The 21,067-nt window shown below is 44.5% G+C and overlaps 1 protein-coding gene across 1 annotated transcript in view; it reads right to left on the minus strand.

The window, feature by feature from the left end:
* Window positions 1-10,785: 10,785 nt before the first annotated feature.
* The window catches only part of LOC128603437 (voltage-dependent calcium channel gamma-2 subunit-like), a 57,503-nt gene continuing 47,221 nt past the window's right edge, over window positions 10,786-21,067 (minus strand). Inside the window, exons 3-4 of the mRNA XM_053617868.1 lie at window positions 13,919-14,059; window positions 10,786-11,470 (exon numbers count right to left, since the gene is read on the minus strand). Of these exons, the coding sequence (XP_053473843.1) occupies window positions 10,935-11,470; window positions 13,919-14,059 (677 nt within the window). The 3' untranslated portion in view covers window positions 10,786-10,934. The remainder of the gene's footprint in view (window positions 11,471-13,918; window positions 14,060-21,067) is intronic.

The following is a 21,067-nucleotide window of genomic DNA, read 5'->3' on the forward strand; positions in this document are numbered from 1 at the left end:
ATACTTGAGGGTTAAGGGCCTTGCCCAAGGGCCCGACAGTGGTAGCTCGGCAGTGGTGGGGCTTGACCTTCTGATCAGTAACCCAGAACCTTTAACCTCTGTGCCACCACTGGTTTTTTTATTATTTATTTTTAGCTGTTTAACACAAAATAGCCAAGCCTTGCCCTGATGGTCAGGAGTTACAGTGTGTCCCTAAATTCTCCATACACGCTCCCTTTATGTATGCCAGCACCATGTCTGGGTGTCAGTGCTGTGTGTGTATATAATGGCAAATGTGTTTCCTGTACAAAAGAATTTTGGGACACCCTGTAGTATGGAGAACAGGGCGCATGGGTTCTTGTACGTTTTCTTCTTTGGCGTGTGGAATTTAAGGCACTCATTTGATTATACTTGGTTAATAGATAACCGGTCCCATGTATTTGGTGCGTCCTTTAATAAAGGGAGTACAGGTATCCAGTCAAAAGGAAAAAAGGTTCAATATTGCGTTTAATGCAAACGAGTGTCCCGAAAGGTGTAAGGTAGCAGATGAGAACAATAAACCACATTTTTACTTTTGTAACTGTTTAATGTATGATTTTTATTTTATTTATTTGCTTCACCCTGATACAGTCTCTGAATAGGAGTTTTACAAAACTGAAGAGGCGGTGTAGATTTTATATTTATATACATCTATGATTCTGGAAGTTTGGACAGTATGGAAAATGTTAATAAGAACTGATTTTGTAAAAGTTCTTTAACTTTATATTTAACAAAAAAAAAGTATAGAGACAAATTGTCTGATCTATCTAATCGACTGCATCTTTTTTTGGAAGGTGAACGTTTATTTTGAAATTGATGCAACGCGTACCAAAATAAGTTGGGACTAATAGTGATGAGAAACGTGAGGCGATCGTCTAATCATAGTGTATAAGGAGCCTCCAAAAATGGTCTAGTCCTTCAAGAGCGAGGACGGGTCGAGGCTCGGCGATCTCCCAACAGGTGCGTCAGAGAATAATCCAACACTTTTAGAAGAACATTCCCCAAAGACAAATCGGGTGGATTTTGGGCATTTCACCTTCTACAGCGCACGATATAATTAAAATATTCAAAGAATCCGGTCAAATCTCGGTGCGTAAAGGGCTAGACTGAAAACCACCTGCGTCTGTAATGGAGATCCGGACATGGGCTCGGGAATACTTTGTTAAAGCTTTGTCGGTCGACACCGTTCGCCGCTGCATCCGCAGATGCTACGCAAAGCGGAAGCCGTACATCAACACTGTCCAGAAGCTCCGCCCACTTCTCTGTGCCAAGCGTTCAGACACGCGTCTAAGTGCTTGTCTATATATTTTTTTACTTTAATTCTTCTCATCTTCAAATATGGAGCACTGTGGTAGTAAACAATGTGATGCCAATATGAAATTTCTGCAATTCTAAAAGCCTTCACCAGGTGGAGTCTGATCGTGCACCTTTTGTTGGCGTTCACCATTATAAAACTTTCCCTACAGTCTTTGGAACTGTAATTAAGCCAACTTAAAGTAGAAACGTAGGGTAAAGCCTGTCTTCTAATTTTGTTTAATATCGTAAGTGTTTAATCCTGTTCAGGATCGCACTGGATGTTGAGTCTATCCACGGAACGCTGGAAGTGAGGTGGGAATGTGTCCTGGACGGAAAGGATGCCAGTTCACCTCAGGACACCAACTCCATACAGACTGTTAACCGTAGGCGCTTTTATCCAGAGCGAAAGCGAGAAATTTATAAAATGACTCCTACCGAGTGTTGGGATTTAAACTCGCTGGTCTGTTGAGCTACATCTTTAGCTTCTTTAGCTCAAACTGAAGTCCTTGGAAAGCTCTTCAAGCTTATCGATGAAGGGCCGGTGTGGCTCATTCCACTTGTTTAATCGGTTCACCTTGGACTCCGATCAACTATCCATTGTGCCTCGTATTTGGCTGGAACGGAAGCCTGCAGCCACACCGGCCCTTTGCGGATAAGATTGAAGACCCCTGCTTTAAGGGTCCAGAAGTTCAGACGTTCCCGTACTGGCACACGTAAAGAAGTAACATCAGGGATCGACTCAAAGCTCAGCGAAGAACAACAGCAGGGAACCACCGTTCTGGGTTCTGTTCTAGCCGTAGCTTGGGCCGCTCCTCTCATACGTCCCAAAGTTCCGGCTTCGACTCTGTCCCCCTCAGGTGTGGCTTTGCCTCCTGTCTCAACTCTGTAGCCGTTTTTAGCCGAGGACGTTTTTAACAGCTTTTAACGAGTTTACTGTTGAGCTTTGGGCAATGCCGACGCCATTACAAGCTTTTTTTTTTCCTTTTCTTTTCTTTGCGTGACAGCCCATGGCTCGCCTCAAGCATCAGAACTGCTGATTCACGCCAAGATCTGACCGAGAGTCATCGGCGACGTCATACGCTTCCCCTGTGTAACATTACCCCAATTCCGCGCCCGTTCTGCATCACAGAGCTTGGTGTGTTCGGTAGTCCGAATCACCGTATGGAACTCTTGACGAGAAAACCGTTCTGACCCCCTGAACGAACGAGGGCACGCGCTTACGGCGTTATTTATCAACCATAACCATCGCACTTGTAGACACTGGAGACTCCTTCCATAAAGGTTCGAAAAACGGCGCAACCGAAAACATCACTATATGGTTTTCTTTGCGAAATAACAAGCTTGTTAGTCTTAGATTAGTCCCTGTGAAGAAGCTGTTGTTCAGCTCTAGAAACTATAAGGTATGAACTCAAGTACCAGTACCATCTTCAAACTTTAATCCAGGTCCTCTAGGATTTCGGATGCTGCTGAGAATCCCAATGAGCAATTTGCTACCGAATAAACCTTTTCCTAAACTGGACTATGGAATTGTCCATTGATTGTCCATTGATTGTCAATTGATCGTCCGGTCTGACCCGAGGCCGGACGAGCGTCACGATGCACGTCAGGCAGCAGGTCAGCGTCGGACTCGCTTCGAGCGGAGGCCTTCGGGCGTACAGTCGATACCGTACCCCGAACACGTTCTAATTAGCATTGTACTCTCACGAGGTAACACCGCAGGATGAGAGAGATGATTGTAAAGAGGCCCGGCTTCAGTCTTTGAAGTCGTCTGGCCTTGGGGAAAGTGTTGACACGCTCTCCGGATCAGGACGTACCGAACCCTTCCCTCAGTTCAAACGGGAGTTATATTTTACAGCACCGCTTGACTTAATGTCTACATTAGCGTTACGTACTATGTACGGGTGAAGCTAACTGTTAATGAAAGGAACGCTTTGGCCGGACATTTTATATACACGATGTTCCCTTTAGCTGAGATGTAATCAATCAGTCCAGACATGCTCAGGGTCTGAAGTTTGCTTGGTTTTTGCTAACAAACTGAACCAGACAACGCGTGGACTTTTTGCTCTCGGAGGTATTCGATATTATACGAAGATACTAAAAACAGTCGATCTATTATTCTTGGATTTCCCCACGAAGCATCACTAGCCATCATACCGGAATATGAGACTAGCGTTCAGTCCATGGCGCTCTTGGGTTCTCGATTCTGATTGGTCAGAAGGTGTTGATGCTCTGTCCATCCTCTATGGCAGCAGCTCTGACGGCAAATCACAGGTTTATACGATATGAATGTCTTTCAGCTCAAGTCAACCTCGCAATCGTGTCGAAAAGACGCAACTTAAATGGGCGTGGATGGCTGTGAGAAGAAGGGAGGGGAGTGGGCGTGGCAGGCGAGGAACTGTCATAGGAAAGCACCACGTGATGTCACGAATAATTAAGACGCAGCGTCTTCTCATAGGACAAGAGCACGCAGTCTCGTGAGACACCGACGCGTCATCGAAGTACTACGTGACGCCACTGTGACACGAAAATAGCGCGGAAAAGCTCAGACCGAAGCAGTTTTCTCCTACGATTAACGTCAAGGACTAATCCAATCCAATCTCAGTCAAAGCCAAAGTAAAGTTAGTCTTTCATGACCGTCTGAGTAAGGAGTCTCCAGCGCCGGCGCTTTGTAACAACAGAGGTCAAGCCGTCACTCTACGTCGTCCGACATCTTCCCGGACGGACGAGTTCACGCCGTTTAGTTTTGTCTGTTTGCCAGGTGAGGCGAGGACGGTTTTACAGCTGCCGTAACATAAGTGAGAACAGGAGCGAACTCGATTCATAGACGCCCCACGACATAAAAACGTAACTGTAAATGGATAAAAGTATGACCTGTATTCTTTCAATACAAACGCTGTAATCGTTGAAATATCGCTGTGGTATATGAGGAATGGGACACGTCGAGACTCCGAGACATGACGTTACTGTCGTGGACAATAACTCCGGCGTGGTAAGAGTAACTCGGCTCCGTCACACCGACTCGCCGGTGATTCATTTCCTATAACAGCACGGCACGGAGCGTTCCAGTCCCGTACATCTCGACACCCAGTATTAAGCGGTTAAGTAGAAACCTATGTGAGATTTCTTTCTTTCGCTCTTCCTTTTTTTTTGAAAACTGACGAAAGGAAGAGAGCTATCTTGTTGGTTTTCTTTTTATGTTTATGACCTAACCCTGAGGGAAGAACTCGGCTAATTAAGCCTCTTTGTCCTCTGCAGAAGTGCTTCCTTTAGCGTTTCTATTGTAGTGGCGTAATGAAGAACGCTGAAAGTGGATCGACCTCCCTCTCGGCTAATATCACGTACTCTTGGCAGCAATCACACGCGCGCGCGCACCGCTAATAGAATATATGTCGGGAGTATTATTAAGGATTTATCAAGGAAAAATCGAGGGTACGATGTGATCAGATACGACTGCGTCAGACGCGAATCTTACTTTGCTTACTGTGCTGGTATGAAACCGAACCCTTCACTCGATATGTTTATCTCAAACCTGACCTCAGATAGGACCAAACGAGTACTAGAGGAACTGCTGCACGGTGCCGTGATGGACTTGGAGCTTGTTCCCATGGACACGCTTGCCTTAAAGCTGAGGATCGAGCGCTTCTCCTTCTCATCGTTAGAGTTATCCGACTTGAGGATCCTGGGAACTCGTTATCCGTGACCGTCCGTGATCTGTCATCCTTTTCCCCGCTAGCTCGGTCGACTCGATGGCATTTTATTAGTACCCGAGATGCACATAATGTCATGCATTATTAATGCACTCGTTACATGCGATACAATACGCTACGGTTTCTATAGTAACAGCTCGTCGACGGGGACCGCTCCACATATGAACGGCGTTCATTTTTTTTCCTAGCGTTTATCGAAGGAGTCTCCGGTGTCAGCGATGTGTAACGCTCAGAGGTGACGCCGTAAGACGTGCTCCGAGGAGTTTACGCTTCTTCGCGGTTTTCTCGCTAACGTGACAAGCTGCGAGTTGTTGTTGTTGTTGTTGTTTTTTCTCCCCGTCGTAAATTCAAGAGAAATAAAAAGAGAGGTCGGCGAGGGAACGACTCTGACGTGTAGCTGCTCTAACGTAAGCGAGAACAGGAGCGGGGTAGTTCTGTCCATTAGACGTTTCCACGACAGACGTAAACGGATGGAAAAGTATGACGTGTCGCTCTTTAATACGTAAAAACGGTCAGCGCTGGCAACCTGCCGAGGAGTAAAAAACGCTTCAGGAGAAAACGAGCTCCAGACCGCATCACACCACCCGTTTGTTGATTCTGCTGCCGTCTGACGCACGTTAGGGGGCGTGGCCTAGAGTTTTGAAAGCTGAAATTGTACATTAGAAGTAACTTGCATGGTAATATGATTCAGATTTGATTTGGATTTGTAATATTTCATCTTTCTGTGCGAAAACCTACCCTAACTTGCCTTCTAGCTAGACAACAAACGCGTGTCTTATGATGTCCTGGTTTCTCAGAGGTGACTGTAGATGACCTAGACGTGTTGCTTATGTGTGTGTGTGTGTGTGCGGAGGGCGAAAAAAAAATGCAGGTCGTGTGTGATGTGCTCTTATGTAATCTGTAAATACACACACACACACACACACACACACAGCTACTGCTGCTGCTGTGGGAGAGAGGCTTTAGTATTCCAGGCAGAAGGGGACATGCTGTTCAAAACACACACACACACACACACACACACACACTGTCTCTCTCAGTGCTGCAGTGAGGAACACAGGATATGTTTGATCACTACAACAGAACTGAGAGTGCGAGACAGCGTAGTGACCGTGGTGATCCCCGTGACATCATCTCTAAAAAAGACACCCTTTTCCAAGTGAACCCTCTGCTACGTTCTGTAGGAAATGTTATGTATTAGCTCCACAGTGCACCACCTGCTAACTCAATACCTTGCTTAGCGCAACGCTAGCACCTCTGTATAACGCTAGCTAGCTTTGTTTAAATACCTTATTTTATAGAGCTGCTAGCAAACTCGGATGTCTTACTACCATACCTAGCTATCTAATAGCAAGCTAGTGTGACCTAGCTAGCTATTTAGGTTGCGCAAGTTTAGCTACTGAGTCTCACTGACCGAGTCTTATTTTATTGCTAGTAAAGCTAGTCAGCTAGCTTATTATTTATTTATTTATTTATTTATTTATTTATTTTTTTAATAAATGTTTAGCCTCTGCAAGGACTGTGATCGCTGTAACACTATAGCTAGCTCATTTAGCTAGTTAGCTAGCTGTAGAAAACAGTTCACACGTGTTCATGTGCTTGTCATTTTGGTTCGGAGAGAGTCGACATTTTGTGCGGGATCAGTTTAAGAGACGGGAAACGAACCGATTTTATTCGCGACTCGTTCAGTTGCGAAGGAATTCCGGAAAGGCGTTCGTATCCGGCGTTTCGTTCCCGAGTTGACGTGTAAAGCGAGTCGATATCGTGACAGTCGATCCGCTTTAAATGATATAAATGGTTGGGGAGTTGTTGCGATTTTATACACGGATTACGCTGTCGAGTTCCGATCAACGATTCATTTCAGAACGACGCGCGATTTAACGAACGTCGCCGTTTCACATTAACGGCTTTAAGGAAAGAGGGCGATTCCAAAAACAGACCCGACGAATAAGAGTGGCTATTTAACGAGGACAAAAGTAATGGCGCCCTACGTAAGGAGGGAGCGTCAGTGGCGCTCTTTCACCGTTTTGCTGTTTACAGCTCTCATTGCCTTTTTAAAATGGAGCTTTGTGGGCGTGGCTAACTGTAAATCAATCAGCTCAGTCCTCACCGTGTTTGGTTATTCGTGGATGATCAGTGGCGTGTATCAGCTTATGCATACACTTGAAAGTTCGCGAAGCCTTTCCGATAGTCTACAGTATATTTCTGCCTAAATATGACCTCAAACGTCATCAGATTTTAACACGTCCGAAAAGTAGACAACGAGAACACGAATAATGGTCAAATGAGACCTAAACTCGTGCTTTTTGGTTTAAATGACGAGCGTTATGTTTTGGAGAAAGGACAACACTGCGTTCCAGCTTAAGAAGCTTTAATCCCAGCTGTGAAACATGGTGGTGGTAGTGTCAAGGTTTTGCTGCATCTGGTCCAGGACGATGGTTTAGGTCATATCTGTGTAAACGTTCGAGCACCACTGTAACCGAGAAGAATATCAGTGAAACGTCTGTAAATCTGGTGGGAATGAATAGTGCAGTTTGGCCAAGAAAATCTTTACACGCAACTTTACTAACTCGTTCATAAACGAGGCCTATTGTGCAAAATCGTGGAAAATTCTGTAAACTTATTTAAATGCGTCCATGCCTCCATGCACAGCCAAGTAGTATGCATTACGTGTTCAATGCCAGCAATTTAACATCTGGGAATTGTATAAAATTTCACTTCACCGTACAAGTTGCGGAACCTCGTCCTGTAAATATCTGCTAGTTAAAGAGTGATTTTTAATAGCGCTGAGATGCTTAATATCCTGTTTTTCCTCGTTATTTATATGTCGTACATCCAGGAAATATCTCATATTCCACGGTTCCTGTTTCCGTCCATTTGAAAGCTGAAATGAGTAATGGAGGTTTGATAGATCTCCGGTAATAGATTAAAAAGTACAGCGGCTGTCGCAATGAAAATGAAAGATGTCGAAAGATCACCTGCCTGCTGGGAAGAGGGAATTGAAATCGTAGCGGCTCTAATTTCAATCCGCAGGCCGCGGACCGAACGACGCCGAGTAATTTAAACGAGAAAAGCAAGACATTAATCAGTCAGTAATCTTGATCGAGGGAAAACGAGTGGCTATTACCTGATGATTGATTTCCTCTGTTTAAACTGTGTCGCGTTTTTAATGGTTTTATTGTAATGAGGCACTGTAGGGAAAAAAAGCAAGAGAGAGACAGAGAGAGAGAGAGAGAGAGAGATGGATGGATGGATGGCGTTGATGTGTGTCTTTAAAATGATACAAGAGACATGCAAATGAAGGAAAGATGAGAGATTGATGGACAGATGCGAGTGGATGATTCACTGAAGATTGAAGGATTGTGTTTCTAGTCAATTCAAAAAACATATTATAGCGTCGCCGATGAGTTTCGAGTTCAGGACAACGATTCTGCTGGAATCCAAAAAAGGTCAGAGGTCACGATGCGTGCAAAAAAAAAAAAAAACCCACACAGAAACGGCGGCTTGGTTCCCCCTGGGGTTCGTCTTTTATTCGTCAGAACTCGATGCATCCAAGTCGAGGATCATTCTGTTTTTGGCACCTTTTTAGAGTTCATTTGAAACAACACACTGAAATTTATTTGAAAGAAAAGGAAAAGAGAGAAAAAAAAGAAAAAGAAAGCATGGCTAAGGCTGTGTGATTTCCAAAATGAAATTTACTTAGAAACATTTACTTAGAAAGAACGAACAACAACAAAAAAAAACCCCCTCAGAGATTGTTGTAGGTCGATTTGTTACCAAAAGCTGTATAATGAGTTGGATTTTAAAAAAAAGAAAGAAAAGAAAAGTACACATCAATGTTTTTAGCATTGCTTTCCCCCCCGTTATGATTATTGTTATCCTTTAAAATGTCTCAAGAGCAGATTTTCTGTAAATTTATAGCATGCATTTAATTTCTGTATTAGTTACTTTAGCTTCACGTCTTGTAACGTTTTCGCTGTTCGTTACGTCACTTGCTTTTTTTTCGTCTTTTTTTTTTTTTTTTTCTTCCCCGCAAGGATTTATTAAGTGTCCGGCATCCTCGTCTTTTTTTTCCTCGCCCTCTCCTCCTCGCTTTTTTTTTTTTTTTTTTTTCTTCCATCCTCCATCTTGGCAGTGGATCCTGGAGTCCCTCAGTTGACCTCTGACCTTTCCCCTTCAGCGTCTGCCTTTAACTCTGTCCTGCTGAAGGCGACAGGGAGGAGGGGAAAAAAAAAAAAAAAAAAGAAAAAGAAAGCGGACAGGGACGGAGCAAAAGATGAGAAGGTTCGTTTTTAAAAGAATAGATTTTTTCGTGGAAAGTCAAAAGTGTCTCTTTGTTCCAGCAGCTTTTGTGGTGGAAAATCTTTTTTTTGTTGTTGTTGTTGTTTTTGTTTTTATGTTTTTTTTTTGTTTTTTTTTTCGCTTTTACTTTCTGTTCACATCGCTTCCGGTTTCTCATCGACCCGCCAGTTTTGCGCTTCTTGTCCGTTTTTTGTTACTTTTTTTGCACTTCAGAAAAGTCTTTAAATAAGTTAGAAAATTAATACATTATATATATATATATGTATATAATGTATCGCTTTGTTTGCAGTCTGGGCTATTCCTTACCGAAATCCCTACTGCGGTGTTTCACAGTTTTTATGTAAGTAAGTAAGTAAGTAAATAAATAAATAAATAAAAAGCAAACGATATCGCGACTGATCAAATCAATACGTACGAGTTGAAAAGAAAGTACAAGCTGTTGTTTTTACCCTGGGCCTTGTTTCAATACCACACTTTAACACGCCCTTATCGACTTCCTTTCCCGTTTTTTTTTTTTTTCCCCTTAAGACCTAGTACAATATTTTATAAGCGAAAGTCGGTCCCGTCGCGGAAATGAACGCAAAATCACACAAACCCCGTAATATTCGGAGTAGCTTACGATTCTAAAAAAATTACAGCAAGTCTTCCGCCGATTCGGGGATTTGAGACGCGGCACGTGACGTCGTCACGACGTGCGTCCGACCAAAGCCCTCTTCGATTCACGTGCGTGGAACGTGAGGACAGCTGAAAGGTCTCATTTACCGACAGACATCGCTGCGAAAGACCGCGCGGAACGATTTCGATTGCGATCTCGCCAATTCGACTAGTTTTCCGCAAAAAGAAAGAAAGAAAGAAAAAAAAACTCTGCAAATCGCGTCACGAATTTTTGAAGAAAAGAAAGAAAGAGAAGAAGAAGAAAAAACGCAGCAAAATCGAGCATTTTTTTGGACGCGACGATCACAAACAAACTCGACGGATCCCGTACGGACTGTCACGTGAGGATCGTTAGATGAGGGGATCATCACCGGAGTAGATTTCAGGAGCTTTCCCAGGAAATGGTGGACGATGCTGCGTTTAAAGTTCTAATTTTTTTAAAAATGAACACCATCTGTAAGATCAAACTGGGATTACTAAAAGTTCTTCACCTGCACTGACAGCCAACGAAACTGCTACTGTGTTACTAGCGAAATAGCAAGCCATTATGACTCATAGGTCAAAAAAAAAAAAAAAGAGAGAAGAAAAAAAAGATAATTGCCTCGGAGATTGTTTCAACGCCAAGGTCGAGTGTTTTCCTCTTGAAAATGTCACTGCAAGTGGCCACTCTTCTAAGGGAACGTCGACGAGGGCGTGTTAGGAACGGTAATAAAATTCAGCGCCAGCGTGTTCAATAACACACCTAAATTCACACACCCGAGCTGGTTTTTAATCTAAGATAAAATGGCGGGGGGGGGGGTCAGGGGGGGAATCATGCAAACGTGACATACTGTGGAAAAGAACAAGAACTCCGCCCAGCTCTTCCTAATCATGAGACATGAAATTTGAGCAGGTAAAACTTCAGGGCCCCGAACTTTCTGCCCCTTGTCGTGTTTATTTCACCGGGGATAGGGGTCCTCATACGGGCGTGGTGCGTCGGTTGGCTGAGTTTCCGTGAGCCGAGTCCTTCGGCTCCTTCTGGATGCAGTTGTGGACCTGGAGGAAGTCCCTGTCCGAGTTGTAGGTGGCCGTGGGGGTGCCGTGGCCCCCCTTTAGCGCGTACATGGAGATCTCGGTGGAGGGCAGGGTGCCGAAGCCTTTCAGACCGACCGGGGAGGCTTCACGTGACTGCGAATGCTCCGTCGAGCGCGACGAGGAGCGCGACTGAGAATTCGAGCGTGAGCGGCGTCGGTAGCGGTAGCGATAGCTGGGGATCCGTGTAATGGCTGAACTGTGCAGGTAATCGGCGGCCCTCACGCCTGATCTCAGCTCCCGGTGCCGGTCGATGAACATGTGCACAGCCAGGACTCCCACCATCTCGGCCATGATGAAGGACAGCGCGCCGAAGTAGAAGCTCCAGCCGTACGAGTAGCTGTTCTTCTTCGAGTCGCTCTTGGTGGGGTCGCCTGCGTTCGCCGATATGTACACGATCATGCCGATGATATTACTGAGACCTGTCGGAGACACAGAGTTACACACGACACTTAGAACAAACTCAGCGAGCTCAACTCATACTGTAGGCCTATATTCCTGACCCTTGCTAATAACAACTGTAAGCTAGCAGGACCTTCAAATCACCTCATGCTTTATTTATTTATTATTCCAGCTTTTCCCTCGTGAAAGAATTCCGTAAATTTGTAATATTCCTTTCTAGAAATGTTGAGACTCAGTAAGGACGCCATACTTGTTTCCCCCCCCCCCCCCAAGGCTAAGCTTGCTAATCACAAAAGCTAGCAAGAGCTGTTTAGTTTTGCTAATAATGCTAATGATAACCGATAACCACTACTGAGTTCTAAGAATGCGATTTTAAGCCTTTAACTATATTTTAAAGTAGTTTGTGACTCTAAAATCCTTCTAACAAGCGAAACCCAACAGCTAGTTTTAAGCTAATCAGATTATCGCTCCTAGCTTTCGTTCACCGTGGGTCATGCTAGCATCTCGGAGAGAAATATCACTTTGACTTGAACACGTGTATGGAAAAAAAATTCGCTTCATCAGTTTCATGAGTAATGATGTGTGTGTGTGTGTGTGTGTGTGTGTGCGTGTGTGTGTGTGAGTGTATGTAGGCTACAGTGTGTTTGTGTTAGCGTGTGAAAACATGTAAAACCAGCCTTCTGTCTTATCCGGGAGTGACCTGAGGTAATCGTGACCTACACAATGCTGCGTTCCGTCACACACCTGTCTGTGGTAGAGTCAAACCGAAATGATAGATCATTGGGAAAGTGTGTCAGGGACATCGTATTTTTAGAGTGCGAATCCCAAACGGCCTCTTTTTAGCCTAGCAACAGGATCAGAGGCAGGAAAAGAGCGTGAGCTGAATATTCTTGCGTCTCATCATGTACAGTATCATGATATTTACTTTTCGTAATTATTAACGGTGTCGTTTTCCTCTTATCGATCGTTTTTGCTCAGGTTGGACTAAGACCGCGGTCTGATTTAAAGTACGAACGTGGTGTAAAAGTTTTAAGCACACGTCCGGACGTGCAGAAGCCTTATTCCATATCATACCGCAGTGCTGTTGAATCCTGTAATCCGATTGGTCAGACCGTGTCGATTCGTTTTCTGTGTTCTAACGCCTGGTTAATATTAATGCGCTTGTTCTAACACGTTCTTGTTTCCATAGCAACCGCCCGCTCACGGGGACTTGCTCCACATAATCCGAGTCTAATAATAAATTAATTAAAAACGTGCTGTTATTTAACAAAGAAGAAGAAGAAGAAAAAAAAATAAACGTGTATAAAATGTTGATCTGGTGACGTTTCCTGTAAAGGAGACGATTATTTAGTATTTTTCGGACGGCGTCTCGACGGCCAGTGATGAGAACAGGAACTGTCTTGTACCGTCGACGTAATGGAAAACGCGACGTTCTTTAATAAGTAAAAATGGTCAGTGTTGACAAACTGCTGTGGTCTAAGAGAAATAAACACCTCAGGACGTGCAGTTATCGGAAAATAATCAACTCCCAGTGACTCCGCTTCAACACACCACGCCGTGGTTGATTACTTTCCTCTAACAGCACGACACGGAGTGTTTTTATTCCGTACAACTGCCTGACTGACTAGCAAATGTGCTTCTAAAGCAACAATTGATTTTGCACTAAAAACAATACAGTGTACTAATAAGGGAATTTAAGGTTCCTAAAGTGCATGGATACACCGATCAGCCATAACATTAAAACCACCTGCCTAATATTGTGTAGGTCATAAACGGCGACCCGTCGAGGCCTGGACTCCACGAGACCTCCGAAGGTGTGCTGTGGTTTCTGGCACCAAGACGTTAGCAGCAGATCCTTGAAGTCGTGTAAGATGCGAGGTCGGGCCTCCGTGGATCGGACTCGTTTGTCCAGGACGTCGTACAGACGCTCGATGGGATTGAGATCTGGGGAATTTGGAGGCCGAGTCGACACATTGAACTCTTCGTCGTGTTCCTCAAACCGTTCCTGAACCATTTTCGCAGTGTCTCAGGGAGCGTTATCCTGCTGCAAGAGGCCGCTGTGATTAGGGGACACCGTTACCATGAAGGCGTGTACTCGGTCTGTAACGATGTTTAGGTAGGCGGATGTTACGTGTCGAGGTACTCCCTGAGTGCACCCTGGTCCCATGTCTTCCCCAGGTAAGCGACGCACACGCACACGTGCTGTTTTGGAGATGCTCTGACCCAGTCGTCCGGCCATCACAATGTGGCCCTCGTTAAAGTCGCTCAGACATTTACGCTTGCCCATTTTTCCTGCTTCCAACACATCGACTTCAAGAACTGACTGTTCACTTGCTGCCTGATTCACTTCACCTGTTAGTTTTGAATCAAATGTCGTGGCTGATCGGTGTATGTCCTCTCTTGGGGTACACCGCCCCGCCCCCCCACCCACCCCACCCAACCCCTCCCCCCACCATGTGTCTCGTTACCTGCCGAGACGAAGAGGATCCCGGAGCTGAGGATGATGTTGTGGCGGGACTTGTAGAACTCGCTGGCAGCTATACACAGGCCTCCCATGAAGAGCAGGATCACGCTGAGGATGGGGAAGATGCTGGACGCTCTCACAGCACCTAGAGAGCGAGACAGAGAGACCATCAATCACGCTGATAATGCCTGAATGTCTCGTCACAGACAGAGCGACAGACAGAGAGAGAGAATGGGGAAAAATGTCATGTTATAGAGGCGATCAGTGCCCTGTCAGCATGTAAATAAACTTCTAAACGCACGTAGGAGAGCGTCCCGAATCCGTACGATCTATTTAACTGGAACTTTAGCAGGGTTTCTACACGGTAGTAGTAGTAACGTCGTGCGGAAATACGTGCCATCCATAATGATGTGCTAGTATGCGGGCGTGTCCTGATCGCTTCCTGCTGCTTCTTCTACACTTCTTCAGGCTCCTTACAGGGAAAACCAAATGAGCTTTCACTCAAGCTGATGAACGGCATTTTAATTCGACGCCGTTTTGTCTTCCTCCTCTCTCTCTCTCTCTCGCTCTCGCTCTCTCTCTGTCTCTCAATCTCAAACGTGTCTGCTTTTACTTTTCCAGCTCAGGGAACCAGAGAACCGTCCTTTAAGTATCATACGTTACTGTGAGGTTATTCCTGTCGAGTTCAATTTCGCTGACAGGCATTTGCATTGTTGACCGGTAGCACAACCGCTTTGGCTGTAAGTCTAAATCGAGACTGCAGAACCAGAAGTCCAGGACGTAGAGCTGGACCTTATCCAAATCCTCCTATAACCCTACACCTAACCCCTCACCCCTCACCCCTAACCCACTAGATGCTACAACATGGAACAACACACTTTGTCTGAAACACAGTGTCTCCAACCATGGACTTGTGGCTCAAATTCCTCCCATATACAATAGAAGGTGCTGGATCAGGTCTGATCAGTCACGAGGCTGGATTAGACCATTTAACGGACTTCCTATTGTGTCTGATGAGCTTGCTCGGTTGCTAACAGTCAACTCGGACGTGTTGGTAAAACTATAAATGGTGAGAGTTTACTGTAAATGCATTTAGGAGAGTTCAGAATTGAATATAAGGTGGTACGTTGGTACAGCTCCAGGGTTCCTGGTTCGGTTCACACGTCCTCCACGTGTCCACGGGTTTCATCCGGGGTTCTCTAGTTTCCTCCTGCTTCGTTAACTCCCATTCTGTTAACGTTAACTCCCGTTCACGAGAGACGAGATCGCCGGACGCAGTATCGGGTTTGTTTTAGAGATTAAGATCTCTAATAGGGTCTCGCTGCACCACTGTACCGCCCTCATTACTTTTTAATGCCCCCTACCCCCCCAACACACACACTCCGTCTCGCTTCCTGTATACCTGAGTGAGCTGCTCACCTTATGAGATTCACACACCTGAGACCTGAGCTGTTTTTCCTTCTTCGTCTCTCTCTCTCTCGCCCTCTCTCTCTCTCTCTCTCTCGCCCTCTCTCTCTCTCTCTCTCTCGCTCTCTCTCTCTCCGCTATTTCTTTTTTAAAAGAAAGCAAAAAAAAAAGTGCAGAAGTGTGCTTGGCACCGTTCTCACACAGCCAGTCCGAGGACTGAGGCAGAGTTTAGAAAGTCGGAGTGATAAATGAGACTCAGGGGTGCTGTTAAGTGTGGCAGAATAAAAAAGAAAGGAGAACGAGGCGTGCGCTGAAAGGATAAAGAAACGAAATGGAAGGAAGGAAGACGGACAGAGGAGATATATAGGAGAGACAGAGCTCGACGTGTTTCACAAGCGCGAACGGCGGAAGCGCTGTACTTCTTTATGCAGTCTTTATCCTGTCACTCGTAACCGAGGCTAATGCTAACCCTGTCGAAATTAGACCTCTTACCCGTGTCCTTTACTAATGACTGAGGAATATGGAGGGGATTTGAAGCCCTTTTCCCCGTCGACAGATTAGAGAGGACGCGAGAAATAGGGATGATCTTCATGGAGGTTTTGAGGTGTGTGATTAGCAGGAAGGTCACAGATTTGATTTGGGTCAAGGTCAGCTGTGCTAGCGCAGACCCTGAGGGGAAACTAGCGAAGCAGCAGAGACGCATTTTACCACATTTACGTTTTTATTTTATTTTTAGGATACTGCAGATCCCCGTGACACGCAGCACTCGGCTAGACGAGGGAGCTCTATTACACCTCGACCCCCTGTACGATTCATTTAATCGTGTAGTTTGTGTTTAGCTTTCTAGCTAGCTGTTAAATGGTCGTCTGCAGCTAAATACAGTCAGCTTCTCGTCGTTTCTGAATAAAGAAACTGTTTTTTCATAAACTTAAGCACGACACAACGGCTTCAGTTTCCTGAAAGTCGGATGTCTTGTATGGAAGGAACGAGGGAGCGTCTCGATCAGCTCCCTGGTTCAGTAGTCAGGGCACCGATCAGCGAGGCGGCCATTTTAAGAGCCGTCTCGACCTCAAAATCCTTCCAGCGCACTGTAACGTTAAATCCCACAATGCACCGCAAAAACCAGGGCGCATCGACGCTCACTATGTCCGCTCACTGGAAATGACGTCATGTGTTCTCAACTCGAATAAAACGGCGGCCGACTTGGCCTACAAACGTACGTAGCTTGTTATGGTTGCTGTGGCTCGCGAACGGTTACATACGTTAGCGGTTTTATTTGTAACTTTATTTTTGACGTTCTGTATGCGGTTTGTTTGAGTCTAACGACTTTTAAGTGTTTAACGATTAAAAAAATAAATAAATAAATCCGTGACGTTCGTTCACACGTACGTTATAGCAGCTTTTTTACCAGCCTCGCTTTTCTCCCTCTCTCTCTCTCTCTCTCTCTGGAAGTTAGCGAAGACGTTACAGCTTTACCTCTGACTGTTACAACACGCCGGCACTGGAGACTCCTTCCATTCATGTAAAACTAAACTTACAGTAATCAGCGTTTACACACGTTTTTTTTTTTTTTTTTTAAAAATCCGTTCATGTGGAGCGTCCGCGGTACGTACGAGTTCCTCTGACCGAGCTGTCGCTATAGAAACGATTTAGAAACCTTCTGACCGATCAGGATCGCCGAGGAATACAGCGAGCCTTGTGTAATGTGTTACGTGAACAGTATATACTGTATGTCACCGCAGGGTTATGGCGCTGTTTTAGTCAGGTTGAGGATGTTTAAGGACGCACACACACTTTCTTATTGATAGAGCGTTGTCTCGGAGCTCTGCTCTCGTTCCTCCCCCACAGTATACCGAAAGGAAATTAGCATGCGCACTTAATCAGCATCCCGCCGCTCTCAATGTGCTGACGTGCAGGACAGAGCCATGCTAATCCGATGACTTGTCTTGCAGGATCATCAATTAAACTGGGCAAACGATTATTAATCCCAACGATCACACACACACACACACACACGCAATGTGCTTAGTCTGCATGGTGCCCATTATTCTTATATGACACCCTAATATTAGAAACACGCCGTAAATTAGCTTCTGCTTGCGTTAGCGATGAGAATGATGTATTTCTATTAAAATGGCCGAGACGTCCCGTCAGGATAGCTCACGCGAAAGTGAAAGCGGTCGAATACAGGCACACTGAGGTAATATTTCTCTTTATAAGAGTAAATAAGGGAGGCTTTTTTGTGTTACACGCTGAGGTTCGTTCAGCATTCACTTCAGCTTTAATGAACGCACCATTAGCAACGCTAACACAGTAACACGTTTAACAAAACATCTGTAGCTGTAAATAAAGTTCACTTCATCGAGGGCTGAAAATAAGTCCATCAATTGTGTGTAAACGAATGTTAACTCCATGCTGATAATTAATCGAAACGAAATTCATTATTAAAATATTGATAATAAAAAAAAAAGTCATGAACAAGAAGAGAACATCCTGTAATCTGATTGGTCAGACGGTGTCGATTCATTTTCTGTGTTCTAACGGCAGGTTAATATTAATTAAGTACTCTGTGTGTGTGTGTGTGTGTGTGTGTGTGTGTCTGTTTTTACAGCTTCACCTGAAACACAAATCTGTCTTTGGTTTGCTCCTATACCTTTTAGAAATACAGGTCCCCACATTGGAGGATCCAGCATGTAGTCCCCGATATAGACTTGAACGTGTGTGTGTGTGTGTGTGTGTGTGTGTGTGTGTGTTTATATGGCCCATCCCACTGTATGCATGTTTGTAAATGCTCATGATATGGATTTGGAACACACACACACACACACACACACACACACACACACACACAGTGCAGTTCTGCCTGACAAAATCAGTGGAGCTGGAGCAAGCCATGCAGGGGCTGTGTGTGTGTGTGTGTGTGTGTGTGTGTGTGTGTGACATTTAATTTAATTGTGCATCTAAAACACCACAGCCACACACACACACACACACACACACACACACACTTCCTAAACCAGTTCATATTTTAGTTCTAAGCTGAAAAAAAAGAAAGACACGTTTACTGATTATGACTGATGGGAAAAAATGATTTCTGTGTGCTGGAGGTGAACGGATACTCCTCAAACTCCTCCTCCTCCTTTTTCCTCTTTCAGTGGTTTTCCCTTCATCATCTTCCTTCCGACGCCTTTTCTATGATGTCCACCTTCATCTTTTGTTCATTTCAATGAGTTTTATTCCTTATATCAGGTGAACAAGGTCATCCATGCATCCATCTTCTATACCGCTTAATCCTTTTCAGGGTCACGGGGAACCTGGAGACTATCCCAGGGAGCATCGGGCACGAGGCGGGGTACACCCTGGACAGCGTGCCAATCCATCGCAGGGCACAATCACACACACACTCACACACCCATTCATACACTATGGACACTTTAGACACGCCAATCAACCTACCATGCATGTCTTTGGACTGGGGGAGGAAACCGGAGGAAACCCCCGCAGCACGGGGAGAACACGCAAACTCCGCACACACAGGGCCACGACACTGGAGGTGTGAGGCGAACGTGCTAACCACTAAGCCACCGTGCGCCCTCTTTTCTTCATTGTTTAATTAAGGAAGATTTTAATTTATTAATAAATAAAATATAGGAGAAGAACCTCTGTAATAAGATTCTGAATAATTAGAGGAACGAATGTGTGGAATTTCACGAACACACGTCATCTACAAACTGATATTTTTTTTATCCTAAGTTTTTATATATAAAATATTTTTATATATATATATTTTTTTTTACAATGACTTTAAAAAAATAGCTACAATATGGATGAATGTATTTCCTCTGCAGTTAGTGTGATTTATAAGGTGCATAAAGGATGAAGGATTTATGACATGAGATGGGAAGTGGGCGGAGCTTAACACAGTCAACGTTTCAGATAATGTGCTGTCATGAGTTGAATTTTCGTATTTTATATTAGTACAGTTTAAGAAATGACGGGTACAGATGTAATTTATCCAAAAAAAAAAAAACCAAGAAAAACAACAACAAGCGACCAACATGATGATTTCTACCTGTAGCGTCTTGTACTAATGAAAACCTACACTTCCTTTCTAACGCGATAGCGATTACAGCTTATGCGTATTGAGTTTTAATAAAATGTTATTGTTTGATTGCTTCAATTCTCCGCCTTCGCATTTTTGTCTTATTGACTAACGTTAATGTTGCGACGAGACTATTAATATTAACCGTGCAGAAAGAAATGATTTATAAACTACACCGTGTGGAAATGACCACGGGAACAGTAACCGTGTCCTGATGGGATACGGAACTGGAAATATTTCTAAATTAAAATGACAATATTATTACGTTATTATTATTATTATTAACACCTTGATTTTTTTTCTCTGAAACCAGTTGAGAGTTTCCTTTGCTGTATGCTTTGGATCGTTGTCCTGCTGGAAGCTCCACCCACGTCTCATCTTCATCATCCTGGTGGATGGCAGCAGATTCTTCTCAAGAATCTCCCGGTAAAGGGCTCCATTCATCGTTCCTTCAGTTATATGAAGTCTGCCAGTACCATGTGATGAAAAACAGCCCCACACCATGATGCTTCACCTCCAAACTTCACTGTCGGTGTAGTGTTTTTAGGGTGATGTGCAGTGCCATTTCTTCTCCAAACATGGTGTGTAGTATGACAGACAAAAAGTTCCATTTTGCTCTCGTCTGACCAGACTACACTCTCCCAGTATTTCATAGTCTTGCCCAAATGAGTTGTAGCAAACTTTAAACGAGCTTCGACATGCCTTTTCTTTAGTAATGGAGTCTTGTGGTGTGAGTGTGAGCAATGGAGTGTATTGCCTATTGTTTTCTCTGTGATGATGGCACCTGCTGCCTCCAAGTGTTTCTGGAGCGCTTTCCGAGTGGTCCTTGGGTCTTGGGCTACTCTTCTGACTATTCTTCTGACTCCCTGGTCAGAAATCCTGTGAGGAGCTCCTGTGCGTGGCCAGTTGATGACAGAGTGATGTTGCTTCCACTTGTGGATAACGGCCCCAATGGTGCTTACTGGAGGATTCAGAAGTTTGGAAATACGTCTGTATGCGATTCCATCGATATGTTTCACTACAATAAGGTTGTGAAGGTCTTGGGAGAGCTCTGTGCTTTTACCCATCATGAGATGTTTCTTGTGTGACCCCTTGGTAACGAAAAGCCTTTTTATAGACCATCAGTTTACTAACCCAGCTGATATTAATCTGCACAGATAGGGGGTGTAATTACTTACGGATTTCACTTGCTTCCTTGATTACCTTGCTTTAAAGAACTGCTTTTTCTTAGCGTGTTCAATACTTATTTCCCCGTGTCATTCCACTGTATTCCACATAACTTTATGTACGGACTTTAATATCGTGAATTCTTTATGTGTGCGGATTTCTTGAGTTAATACTGACGTCTGGTGAAAATTTCACGTGAATAACCTCACTGGAAATATATTAACTGAAGTAAATGACGACGCGTTCAATACTTATTTCCCCCCCGCTGTAAGTGTTCACGCTGGTCTGAAAGTCGTGAGCGTGTGTTCAGCTGCACTGCAGTTTCCAGGCTGCATGTCGAGTCTAAACGCTCATGGACGACACTGGCCTGATTTACTTTCCCTTTACAAAGTGCTTACGGGACGTTTTCGGGAGCGACTTCGGAGCCGGTGTCATTTACAGTGACATCGCGTGTGACTTCCTTTTTCATTTCCTTCG

The sequence above is a fragment of the Ictalurus furcatus genome, chromosome 2, assembly GCF_023375685.1.
Source record: "Ictalurus furcatus strain D&B chromosome 2, Billie_1.0, whole genome shotgun sequence".
NCBI classification, from domain to species: Eukaryota; Metazoa; Chordata; class Actinopteri; order Siluriformes; family Ictaluridae; genus Ictalurus; species Ictalurus furcatus.